Source organism: Palaemon carinicauda, chromosome 19 (assembly GCF_036898095.1).
Source record: "Palaemon carinicauda isolate YSFRI2023 chromosome 19, ASM3689809v2, whole genome shotgun sequence".
NCBI classification, from domain to species: Eukaryota; Metazoa; Arthropoda; class Malacostraca; order Decapoda; family Palaemonidae; genus Palaemon; species Palaemon carinicauda.
Window position 1 is genome coordinate 8,533,805 of NC_090743.1, and position 13,496 is coordinate 8,547,300.

General features: G+C 36.7%; 1 protein-coding gene across 2 annotated transcripts in view; it reads left to right on the forward strand.

Annotated features, from left to right (window-relative positions):
• Window positions 1-4,658, forward strand: part of LOC137658427 (putative ankyrin repeat protein RF_0381) — a 126,493-nt gene extending 121,835 nt beyond the window's left edge. The window contains exons 16-17 of one of the 2 annotated variants that reach the window (XM_068393134.1): window positions 3,670-3,762; window positions 4,240-4,658. In XM_068393134.1, the coding sequence (XP_068249235.1) occupies window positions 3,670-3,735 (66 nt within the window). In that variant the 3' untranslated portion in view covers window positions 3,736-3,762; window positions 4,240-4,658. The remainder of the gene's footprint in view (window positions 1-3,669; window positions 3,763-4,239) is intronic. The other variant, XM_068393133.1, reaches the window with a different exon arrangement.
• Window positions 4,659-13,496: the final 8,838 nt, after the last annotated feature.

A 13,496-nucleotide genomic window follows, 5' to 3' on the forward strand; every position in this document is an offset into this window, starting at 1 on the left:
CCTGAGGTGGGGTCAGGGATTGGGTCATTCATATGAAGAGAATAAAAAGTTTTGGAAAGAAGTGAAGAGAGTAAGGAAGGCTGGCTCAAGAATTGAAGAAACAGTGAAAGATGGAAATGGGAGGTTGTTAAAAGGAGAGGAGGCAAGGAAAAGATGGGCGGAATATTTTGAAAGTTTACTGAATGTTGAGGATAATAGGGAGGCAGATATAATTGCTGTTGCAGATGTTGAGGTGCCAGTGATGGGAGATGAGAATGAGAGAGAGATTACAATAGATGAAGTGAGGAGAGCACTAGATGAAACGAGAGTAGGAAAAGCATCTGGTATGGATGGTGTGAGAGCCGAGATGTTGAAGGAAGGGGGTGTGACTGTACTTGAACGGTTGGTGAGATTGTTTAATATGTCTTTTGTGTTGTCAATGGTACCAGTAGATTGGGTTTGTGCATGTATTGTACCACTATATAAAGGTAAGGAAGATGTGCATGAGTGTTGTAATTCAAGAGGTATTAGTTTGTTGAGTGTAGTTGGAAAAGTGTATGGTAGAGTAATGATTAATAGGATCAAGGATGAAACAGAGAATGCAATCTTAGAAATACAGGGTGGTTTTAGAAGAGGTAGGGGTTGTATGAATCAGATTTTTACAGTAAGGCAGATATGCGAGAAATATTTAGAAAAAGGTAAGGAGGTGTATGTTGCGTTTATGGATCTGGAGAAAGCGTATGATAGAGTTGATAAGGAAGCAATGTGGAATGTGATGAGGTTATATGGAGTTGGTGGAAAGTTGTTGCAAGCAGTGAAAAGTTTCTACAAAGGTAGTATTGCATGTGTTTAGGATAGGAAATGAAGTGAGTGATTGGTTTCCGGTGAGAGTGGGGCTGAGACAGGGATGTGTGATGTCACCGTGGTTGTTTAACTTGTATGTTGATGGAGTGGTGAGAGAGGTGAATGCTCGAGTGCTTGGACGAGGATTAAAACTGGTAGACGAGAATGACCATGAATGGGAGGTAAATCAGTTGTTGTTTGCGGATGATACTGTACTGGTTGCAGACACAGAAGAGAAGCTTGGCCGATTAGTGACAGAATTTGGAAGAGTGTGTGAGAGAAGGAAGTTGAGAGTTAATGTGGGTAAGAGTAAGGTTATGAGATGTACGAGAAGGGAAGGTGGTGCAAGGTTGAATGTCATGTTGAATGGAGAGTTACTTGAGGAAGTGGATCAGTTTAAGTACTTGGGGTCTGTTGTTGCAGCAAATGGTGGAGTGGAAGCAGATGTACGTCAGAGAGTGAATGAAGGTTGCAAAGTGTTGGGGGCAGTTAAGGGAGTAGTAAAAAATAGAGGGTTGGGCATGAATGTAAAAAGAGTTCTATATGAGAAAGTGATTGTACCAACTGTGATGTATGGATCGGAGTTGTGGGGAATGAAAGTGACGGAGAGACAGAAATTGAATGTGTTTGAGATGAAGTGTCTAAGGAGTATGGCTGGTGTATCTCGAGTAGATAGGGTTAGGAACGAAGTGGTGAGAGTGAGAACGGGTGTAAGAAATGAGTTAGCAGCTAGAGTGGATATGAATGTGTTGAGGTGGTTTGGGCATGTTGAGAGAATGGAAAATGGCTGTCTGCTAAAGAAGGTGATGAATGCAAGAGTTGATGGGAGAAGTACAAGAGGAAGGCCAAGGTTTGGGTGGATGGATGGAGTGAAGAAAGCTCTGGGTGATAGGAGGATAGATGTGAGAGAGGCAAGAGAGCGTGCTAGAAATAGGAATGAATGGCGAGCGATTGTGACGCAGTTCCGGTAGGCCCTGCTGCTTCCTCCGATGCCTTAGATGACCGCGGAGGTAGCAGCAGTAGGGGATTCAGCATTATGAAGCTTCATCTGTGGTGGATAATGTGGGAGGGTGGGCTGTGGCACCCTAGCAGTACCAGCTGAACTCGGTTGAGTCCCTTGTTAGGCTGGAGGAACGTAGAGAGTAGAGGTCCCCTTTTTTGTTTTGTTTCATTTGTTGATGTCGGCTACCCCCCAAAATTGGGGGAAGTTCCTTGGTATATGTATGTATGTATTTCTACTATTCATGACCTCACTGAAGTGTTATATTCAACGTTGTCTTTCTTCATCTTTTGTTGCTATAACAGAGTCATATCTCTTTTTAATGGGTATGTTTCTTCTTCTTTGCTCCCGTAGAGATTTCATTGAAATTCTATGAGCAATTCTTACACCATAGTCGCTCCCTGAATTCATACCTTTGTCAGCCTCATCTGCTTTCTTGTCTATATATTCTCTCCAGTTATTCCTGGTTTTTCTTTTGACCTCTATCAACAATGGAATACTTAACATGCTCTACCCCTTAATTTTCATTACTTCCTCGAAAACTTTCAAAAATTAATTTTTCTGTCTTTGTCTCCTTTTTATATATCCTAAGTATCATTTGATACCCATAGCCTTCTCCTTGTAACTTCATTTTCCAGACCTTCACTACCAACTGACTGATATATGTTTTTAATATCATTTTCTGCTCTTCATCTCTTAAGTTTTCTAAGACTGCAAATCAATACCTAGAGTCAATTGCAAAGGTTTCTCTGTGCTCATCTTCTAGAAGCTTAGTTGTATCAAACCTAGGCATTCTATCTACATTTCTGTTGGGTGCTTTCAGTTTTAATTTCTGTGTGGCAATGCGGAGCTGGTGATCACTACCAAATTCAATATCTGCACCTGTATAGCTTCTTACATGTCTCAGAGTCCTCCTTCTCTCTTTATTAATGGCTATGTGATCTTTTTGATTTTTGTAATTGCCGTTTGGTGAAGTCCATGTATATTTGTGGATCTCCTTGTGCTGGAAAAGAGTACCTCCAATAACAAGATTGTTTGTTTAACAAAAAGTTATAAAATGTGCTCCATTATCATTTGCAACTTCGCCAAGACCCTCAACACCCACCACATTCTCTATACCGTAATTATTCCTTCCAACTTTAGCATTGAGGTCACCAATCACAATTTTCACATCCTTCTCTGGGATCTCCTCTAGTCTTCATCTTTCCTTTCTTCAGGGGAATCATTTGTTGGTACATAACATAATATAACACTAATATTGCACTGCAGGATTTAAACTTTGCAAGTAACAACCTACTATTTACATCTCTCCGCTCGATTGATGCCTTTTCTGCTGAAGGTGTCATTATCATTCTTACCCCTTCTCTTCCAACTCCACCTGTTCTTCCTGAATAGATATATATACTGCCTTGGTGTAAGATTTCCTTACCATTCCCCTTACAATGTGCTTCACTTAGGGCCAAGGTATCCAAACTATATTTCATAAATTCACACTCCACTTGCTGTAACTTCCCAATCTGATTCATGGTTCTAACGTTGAAATAAAACACTTGCTCTTCTCTATACAGGGGAGATTTATATGCATTTCCATTTCTTATTTAAGGGAAACTTGCCTATACAATCACCATTTCTCAATAAAGCCTATATTTATCGATACTTGCGATGGTATTTGCATGTATTTAGAGACAGGCGTAATTAATGAAAACTTGCTCTTGATTGACACGTGCATATCTATCTTAAATATTTAGATGTCCCTTTTTAGGGCTCGGTTACACTAATACAGAAGAATGGAAAAGAGCTTGCGGATTCATACAGTATTATATCTCTTCCCACTTTTTTGTTCACAGTGCGGGCATGCAACAGCTGTCTCCACGGTTCGGCCACCCAAGGAATCGACCTCAGTCTCAGCATAGAATGGAGATCATTTTAACCCTAGCGAGGTAATGGGATTTATTTGTATAGTTTATGGCATATTGTTTTCATGTTCTTTTATATTGATACTCTTACATTTAATTGACTTTGCAAAAGATACATATGGATTTTCTTATATATTACTTTCAGAACACTGAAATATTCCCATATACAAATGATTATATACAGTATATATATATAAATATATATATATATACATATATATATATATATATATATATATATATATATATATATATATACTGTATATATATGGATATAAATTTTTATATATACAAAAGTTTTTATGTTTATAATTGCATATGCATATAAATTTGTGTTGTACATAAAAATGTATATATATATATATATATATATATATATATATATGTATGTATATATATACATATATATATGTATATATATGTATATATATTTGTGTTGCTAGGGAATTTTTATGCCTATAATTATTTTATATATAGATAGATTCTTTATCTTTTTTTCAGGAAAACTTAGGATACACTTTGAAAGAATTTACACTAACATCCAAAATAAAGTAATTTCGAATTTGTTACAGAAGATTGGTCTTGAGGAGGTTAAAGTTTAAGTATCCTCTAACTATTGTGATCTAGTATGTTTCATTTCCTCTCACTACATTTAAAGATCTCTGACTAAATGTAAACCAACTGATTATTCACAGTATCCTGTCATTACAGCAATAGAAGTTATTGACTCCTCGAAGGGATTATGTATAATTAGAACATTTATAACAATAATTTCTTTGTAAAAGATATTTTTGGAAAGATATTCCACTGTCCAAAAGGACACAAGCATTCAGATTCATTAGGGTCCGTTTAATCATAGTTTTTAAGGTTTCTAATACTAATACCTTTTAATGTAAAAGAAATAAAAACATCAGAGATCTAAATATTGTTTATGAATTTTAGATATTAGAATTCATAAGATATTTTAATTAACATTCCCTTCGAATATTTCTGAAAGATGAACTACTGAAAGGTGCACCACCTTTTAATTGGCAAAGGAACCACTGAAAGGGGCATCACCTTTCAACTGACAAAGGAACCAGTGAAAGGTGCACCACCTTTCAACTGACAAAGGAACCACTGAAAGGTGCACCACCTTTTAACAGGCAAAGGAACCAGTGAAAGGTGCACCACCTTTCAACTGACAAAGGAACCACTGAAAGGTGCACTACCTTTCAACTGACGAAGGAATCAGTGAAAGGTGCACCACCTTTTAACTGGCAAAGGAACCAGTGAAAGGTGCACCACCTTTTAACTGGCAAAGGAACCAGTGAAAGGTGCACCACCTTTCAACTGACAAAGGAACCAGTGAAAGATGCACCACCTTTTAACTGGCAAAGGAACCAGTTAAAGGTGCACCTCCTTTTAACTGGCAAAGGAACCAGTGAAAGATGCACCACCTTTCAACTGACAAAGGAACCACTGAAAGATGCACCACCTTTCAACTGACAAAGGAACCAGTGAAAGGTGCACCACCTTTTAACTGGCAAAGGAACCAGTGAAAGGTGCACCACCTTTCAACTGACAAAGAAACCACTGAAAGGTGCACCACCTTTCAACTGACAAAGGAACCAGTGAAAGGTGCACCACCTTTTAACAGGCAAAGGAACCAGTGAAAGGTGCACCACTTTTCAACTGACAAAGGAACCACTGAAAGGTGCACCACCTTTCCACTGACAAAGGAACCACTGAAAGGTGCACCACCTTTCCACTGACAAAGGAACCACTGAAAGATGCACCACCTTTCAACTGGCAAAGGAACCACTGAAAGGGGCACCACCTTTCCACTGACAAAGGAACCACTGAAAGATGCACCACCTTTCAACTGGCAAAGGAACCACTGAAAGATGCACCACCTTTCAACTGACAAAGGAACCAGTGAAAGATGCACCACCTTTCAACTGACAAAGGAACCACTGAAAGATGCACCACCTTTCAACTGACAAAGGAACCAGTGAAAGGTGCACCACCTTTTAACTGGCAAAGGAACCAGTGAAAGGTGCACCACCTTTCAACTGACAAAGAAACCACTGAAAGGTGCACCACCTTTCAACTGACAAAGGAACCAGTGAAAGGTGCACCACCTTTTAACAGGCAAAGGAACCAGTGAAAGGTGCACTACTTTTCAACTGACAAAGGAACCACTGAAAGGTGCACCACCTTTCCACTGACAAAGGAACCACTGAAAGGTGCACCACCTTTCCACTGACAAAGGAACCACTGAAAGATGCACCACCTTTCAACTGGCAAAGGAACCACTGAAAGGGGCACCACCTTTCAACTAGCAAATGAACAAGGGAAAGGGGCACCACCTTTCAACTGGCAAAGGAACCAGTGGAAGATGCACCACCTTTAACCATGCAAAGGAACCAGTGGAAGGTGCACCACCTTTCAACTGACAAAGGAACCACTGAAAGGTGCACCACCTTTTAGTGGTTCCTTTGCAGAAAAACTGTTTGATAATTGATTTAAATCGAAGAAAAACATAAGTATTAGTTCCATTTGTGTGTGTATAAACGTATAAACGAGCTCGGCTGCTACGCATTACGAAAGGGTGCTGGGTGTCTCCTCTCATCATCAGGTAAGAAGTGGATGGAAGTAGGCAGAGCTAGCCCTTATTTACACTGCTCGGTGGGTTTGTCAAGTCGGCCTTTGTAAGTTATTAGTTCCCATAAATCTATTTCCAGAAAATGAGTATTTTGATGTATAAGCAATTGTGTTTTAACTTATAAATTTGCTGAAATTCCTGTCCTTATTAAAACCCTAAAATCATTAGACTAAGGTAAATTGGAATGCTACTATTCAAGTATTGTTTTAATGCCTTTATGTAAATATTCTGAGTATGGTTTTGAGTCTGAAACTTTAGAAAGGATTTCAAATTGACCCAACGAATATGAAATAAGCGAAAAAATAATATTACACAAAATTATGTTTAACCATAAACTTCCAACGCACCCAGGCGGTCAGATAAAACAATTCCCTTTTAGGGCTATGTAAATTAGAGAACACTCATTTATGCTTCAAAGAAAATATTCCCATTACATTCACTTTCCAGATGGATTTCTAGTTGCAATAACAAGGAAAGTCTGACCGTGGTTTAGCGAGAGATTTTTGAAAAGCTAGAAATACATGCTAGAAGCTTCAATAGTACCTAGAAAGAAAAAAGGATCTTCATATCAGTTTGAACTATTTACTATGGAAAGTATATATAACTTGAATAAGAATGATTTCCTGTATTTGGAGATTGATCAATGAAGCTAATTTAATGGAAAATAAATTATTATTATTATTAAATACTTAGCAACAACCCTATTTGGAAAAGCAGGATGCTATAAGGCCAGGGGCCCTAACAGGGAAAATAGCCCATTGAGGAAAGGGAACGAGGAAAAATGAAATATTTTAAGTATAATAACAACATTAAAATAAATATATCCTATACAAACAATAAAAATGGCAGGAACTAAAATCAATAAGAGTCATTAAAAACCAGAGCTAAGTTTTTTGAGGTGTGTCACTGTTTTCAGTGAAAAATGTGCATTTGGATGAGATATTGAAACTGGAAGACAATTTGGGATTTAAGAAATTGTTGAAAATAAATGTAACGGAAAAATATTCAAGTATTAATAAAAGTTTCCTGTAACAAATATAAATTGGGAGTATGAATGTGTTTAGAAATTAGCTACAAAAAATGGAAAATTTATCCATAGAAAATATTTCTTGGTTTAAACCAACAAAATTTACTAGACATTGCTGGTTCACAAATTCCCTCAACTTGAGTAAAATTGCAACAGATTTTAATAGTTGTGGAAGAAGCTATGCATCACATTGAAGCCTGAAAAATTACTTATATTATTTGGTAACCAACCCTGCATATACAAGATATACACCGTTTATATTAGGAAGTGCACAACCAGATTTGGATTTTATTAGTGCCCGACTTTGCTTGGACTAGTCATGCCTTCGTTGTCTTTGCCGATCTAATTGAAATAATGAGTTGATTAGGTTGTTATTAAAAGGAGAGATTCAAGACCGTCAAGATATTTTGGGTAAATTTCCCAAAAATCCGAAGTAGGAACAAAGGTTTTTTGGTGTAAGATGCTTTGATGATGATGATGATATATATATATATATATATATATATATATATATATGTATATATATATATATATATATATATATATATATATGTATATATATATATATATATATATATATATATATATATGTATATATATGTATGTGTGTGTGCATGTATGTATGTATGTATATGTATATATATATATATATATATATATATATATATATATATATATATGTATATATATATATACATATATATATATATTAGTAAGTATAATTTGGAAATCAAATCGCCTGAAATTACATATAAAAATCAGATTATATATCAGTTTAGTGAGACCGGTGTTACACTATGGACATGATTCATGGTATGACAATGAAACAATCCCCAAAAGATTTAGTAGATTCGAGAACAAAGCCCTTAGAAGGATATTGGTAGTTAAATGGCAGGACAGGATTAGAAATGAAACTATAAGAGAGATTACTCGAGTGCTATATATGAATGAGATCATGATGAGTGGTAGATGGAGATGGGTTAGGCATGCACTTCGCTCTCCCCAAGAGAGATTTGTTCACACAAGGCACTAGAAGAGTTGGAAGATCCAGCCCTACATGGATGAGGACTGAAGCGCGAAGTAGGAGATGATGAATGGAGAAGTATTGAATTAAAAGCTCAATATAGAGACGACTGGAGAAATCTAACCGAGGCCCTTTGCATCAATAGGCGTAGGAGTAGATGATGATGATGAATTCAGTAATTCTACTTACTACTAGCTACAGCAGAGGCTACACTACAATGAAAGCTCACACCAAATAGCTATGAATTCTAGATGAATTCCCATGGTATAGTAGAACTGAGTGAAAGAAAGAGATTCATACCAATAGGACAATTTTTCTCCAAAATCGATCGATCAGACAACCTAAGGTGTCAAAATCAGATACCCTTCGACCTAATACGGCAACAGCTATGCTTAAAAGGGCAGCTGTGTATTGCTGACCTGGGCCCATGGACTAATCTTTCCTTACCCAGCAGGTACGTCTTCGCAAAACAGCAAACAGACTGCTAAGTCGGCAAACGTTAGACAATCCCATAGGGAACTAGTCATGGGGTAATAGGAAATGGATAGACCAGATAAAGATGGTCAGTTGGTAATGTTCACTGCCACTTGCTTAGTTGTTAACATTAGGTTTATAAAAGAATAGGGTTCTGGCCATTAAAATTAATGAGAGCCATCTGAAACAGTCAGGATACAAAGAATTCGCGAATCCAATGAAAATCCTGACAACTAAAAGGTATCTAATTGATCAGTTTAGAGGATGATGTCCCTCAGACATGAATGGAAGAGATATATAAAGGAAAGCTTATTTATAAGCTATTGTTATATATACGCCAGGTAAGATTAAATGATTTTTCATGATCCTTTAACTATTCCAAAGAAAATTGTCGACTAAAGATAGAGGAGGGAAGGCAATCTCATTTGGATGACATTAGTCTAATTAGCCCGTTGTCTATAAAGGGTATAGACACAGCTTATGAATCTAAGGGGACATGGGGAAAGCTCTCTTCTACTAAAAGAGGTAAAGATCCCCAGCCTACTCACATCTACGGCTATAGGCGCTCAAGCCGGCAAGTCTGGAAAATATGGCAATGCAGTACCACTCAAGCCAGGGATATATATATATATATATATATATATATATATATATATAATATATATATATACATATACATATACTTACATACATATATATAGGAACTTAGGACTCCTCAGATGCCAGGGAAGATTGGACTAGGCAAAGGAACCTGAGTTCCATGGCAAGGGTGACCAAGTCTAACTGGGAGGGGGAAAAGGAAGGGATCCTTGGAAAATGGTAAGGTGGCAGGAGAGGAAAGCTTAACTGGAGTATTAGAACAATACCAAGTCGTTCCAAGGGATCTACAGTAAGTAGGCACAGAGAACGAATTCTCCCAACCGGCTGCCATGTAGCCAAGAGTAAGGCGGCAGGAAAGGAAGGTCTACTTGTCTATATTAGAACAGAGTTAGTTTCGTTCTAAGGGACTGACAGAGTGTAGACAAAGGGAACAAGTTCCCTACACCAGTGCTGCCTATCCTAAAACTAAGGCTAAGTAGATGAGAGTGGAATACTGTCGACCTAGGTCGGCTGTGTCCAACCATCTACAACTCCCAGGGAATCCCACAAAAATCACACAAAAGCTTGTAAAGCAAGCAGAAAACTCCCAAAGAAAGCAATCAAGATGGCGCTGCAAGAAGGAATGGAGGACCAGCTAATGTGTTTACAGTAACACTCTGGTATCGGAGTTGTAACGGTTCTCAGACGTATCCAATCCTGTCCCCTATCCTTCGAGACAATGTTAACTCTATTTGAGGAAGGCTAGCCGTGGTTGTTTTGAACACGTCTCTGTTACATACGCAATATCTTTCGGATATTCACTCCAGGGGTTGTAACCCTGTGATACCTTTACAGGTAAAATTTTCTGGTATACCACTCGCAAGAAATATCCCAAGTAGAAAGCTGCCTAGAGGAACTTCCATCAGGATGACATGGCTCAAGCCCAAAAATATATATTTAGTGTGCATATATATATATATATATATATAAAATATAATTTATATACAAATATATATATATTTATTATATATATATATATACATATATATATATATATATATATATATATATATATACATATATATATATATGTATATATATATATATATATATCTATATATATACACACATATATATACAGTAGATATATATGTATACATACATATATATATGTATATAGTCATATATATATGTATATATATATTTATGTATATATATATATATATATATATATATATATATTCTTTTGAAGTTGGCCTATTATAAGAGTAAATATTTTATTCATATATTTTCTTGTGTATTTAAGAGATGTGTAGCCAGCTCGTAAGGTGAGTTCCACTCTTGTTGGTTTAATCAATGTATGTAAATTACATAAGGCTATCGTCAGTCATGTAATTGTATTTTCATTTAATTCAGTCTATGCAAATATACGTTATTTTTAAGAATTAACTTTTTCTTTCACGTATTTTGTTCCAAAATCTCATGTAATCTCATTTAGGTATGCTGTATGACCCATACGAGGTATGAACACGAGGGATTACATAATTTTTATGTATCCTTGTGGTTAGAAGGTGCAGGAAATTTTTCAAATTAGGGTTTTTTTTTTTTTTTTTTTTTTTTTTTTTTTTTTTTTTTTTTTGAGTAGGTGGGCGGAGATAGTTGAAAGAGAGTTGCCATGCCATGTACTTTGGAACTCGTCTTCTACTTGACTAGTTGGCAACTTTGGCGCCGTAAGCTTGGCCCCAAGCTCCTAGAAGGATCTAAACGAATTAAGTCAATATATATAGACCCTAGGAATGCATAAGCAGCAGAAGAGACCCAGTCTCCCTTTGAAAGAACCAAAGTTTTCAAGCCCTCTCTCCTCTCAAGATTGTGACCTCTCAAACGTGAATATGTTTTTTACCCACCGTATATCTCGTATAGTGCTGTTCAAACGCTGGTGAAATTCATTGAATGTTAATTCAAGTGTAATATGTTAACCCTTTTACCCCCAGGCTATTTGGAACTTTCCAACCCGTAACCCCCGGGCATTTTTTTTTCAAGCATATTTTGCAATATATATTGTTTAAATTGCTCTAACAGCCTTAATTTTCGTCATAGAGAGGTCAGGTTGGTCTCATTATTTTGGAAAATGCTTGAAGTTTCTCATAAAAATTTGGAAAAAAATATAAATAGCTGTTTTTTTGCAAGGACGTACCAGTACGTCCATGTGGGTAAAGGGATGAGTTTTGTGAAACGTACCAGTACGTCCATTGGGTGTAAAAGGGTTAATGTAAGCACGTTTAAAATGAAATTTTTTTAACTGGCCTTGTGAGATTCAGGTTAAACAGTGAAGTGTAATTATTTTGGCTTAACTGCTTGGTAACCTTGTGTGATCCAAAAGACGTAAGTGTAACAGTTACATTTATTTAAATTTCATTTAGTGTTTAATCATTAGTGTTAAAGTGTTAACTCTTTTCATTAAGTGTCAGAATTAGATATTTGTGTAAAAAATTAATTTCCAGTGAAACAAGTGATTGTATAATTTTCATAGAGAAACATTTTCTTGTCTTAGTTTAAGTTTTTGCTCAGATTTAATATTTCGAGTGATTTATTTTTGGCGTTATTTCTTTTGAAGTGTTGTAACTTTTCATAGAATATATTTATTTATATAGTTTTTGTTATTTTGATCACCAATATTTCCTACAGTACTTTGCTCGTAATACCTGACTAAGGACTGAAGTAAGAGGTTGTTTTTGAATAGTTCATATTAAGTATTTACCCAGTTTTGTTTTGTGTGTTACGCAAGAGACCTTTGGATATTCATTGTTCATATATATTGCCATCTGGGAGTTATGTAAATTTCTTAAGCCCAGGTATTATTTTTCAAGGGTAACACTTATTTAATATAGACCAGTGAGTTTGGAGCTCGGGAGTTTATGCTATTCTCCAGCCATAATATATATTTCTGGTGCCCAGATCCCTTGGATCGAGCAAGTCTGTTTTAAATATTGGTGATAACAGGGCCATTTTCTTTAAAGGTTAGAACAGTATAGTGTTGATAGGATTCTGTGTATGTTGAGGATATATTTTTGGAGAGGTATAATTTTTTGTAAAGTACAAGATAGCACAACTAAATATCCAAGATTTTTGAAAAACCCAATTATTCAGGAATTGTCAGAAGCTAATGTAACTAAAGCTCAGTGGCTCTCTATTTTGATGGCATGTGGTGGCCGTGCAATGAATGGAATAATTAAAGCCCATATCAAGTGTCTAGCCTTAGAAGCGTTGGTAAACTCGGGAAAGTTGTCAGAACATATTGTAGCAGCTCGCAAACTGTTGGAGAATGCTGAAGCAGAATTCGTTGTGAAGAAAGGACCAGTTGACCTAGGAATTGAAGGCATGAAAGCAGAAAGGAATGTACAGTCTGAGATTCAACGAATTACAGCAGAAGAAAATTTGATTAAGTTAAAGATGATGGCAGAAGGGGAAGGAAAAGAGATAGAAGAGGCAAGAGAAATTGCAAGAAATTGCAAGACAGGAAGAAAGAGAGAAAGAAAAGGTCAGAGAAATCGCAAAACATGCGAGAGGAATAGAAGCAAGATGGTTAGAGAGAGAGAGAGAACGGTAAGAAAGAGAGGGAGAAGAGGCCAGAGAAATTACAAAACATGCGAGAGAAATGGAAGCAAAAGAAATTGTTGATGGGAAGAAAGAGAGAGTGAAGAAGCACGACATACGAGGGAATTAGAACTGTTGAATGCTCGTGCAAGGTCGGCAACACAGACAGAGATTAATCCTGCGATGCACGATCCCATGTTGAATGTGGCGAATGGTGGAGGTTAATTCCAAAATTCACAGAAGAAGCTCCCGACGAATTCTTTGATCATTTTGAAAGGTCACATCGTTGATGGAATGGCCAGAAGAGAAATGATCTGTGTTATTGCAGTGTCCTCATTGGGAAAGGACGTAGTGCGTATCTTGCCTTGTCTCAGGCCCAGAGGAAGAAGTATCAACAAGTTAAAGGGAGT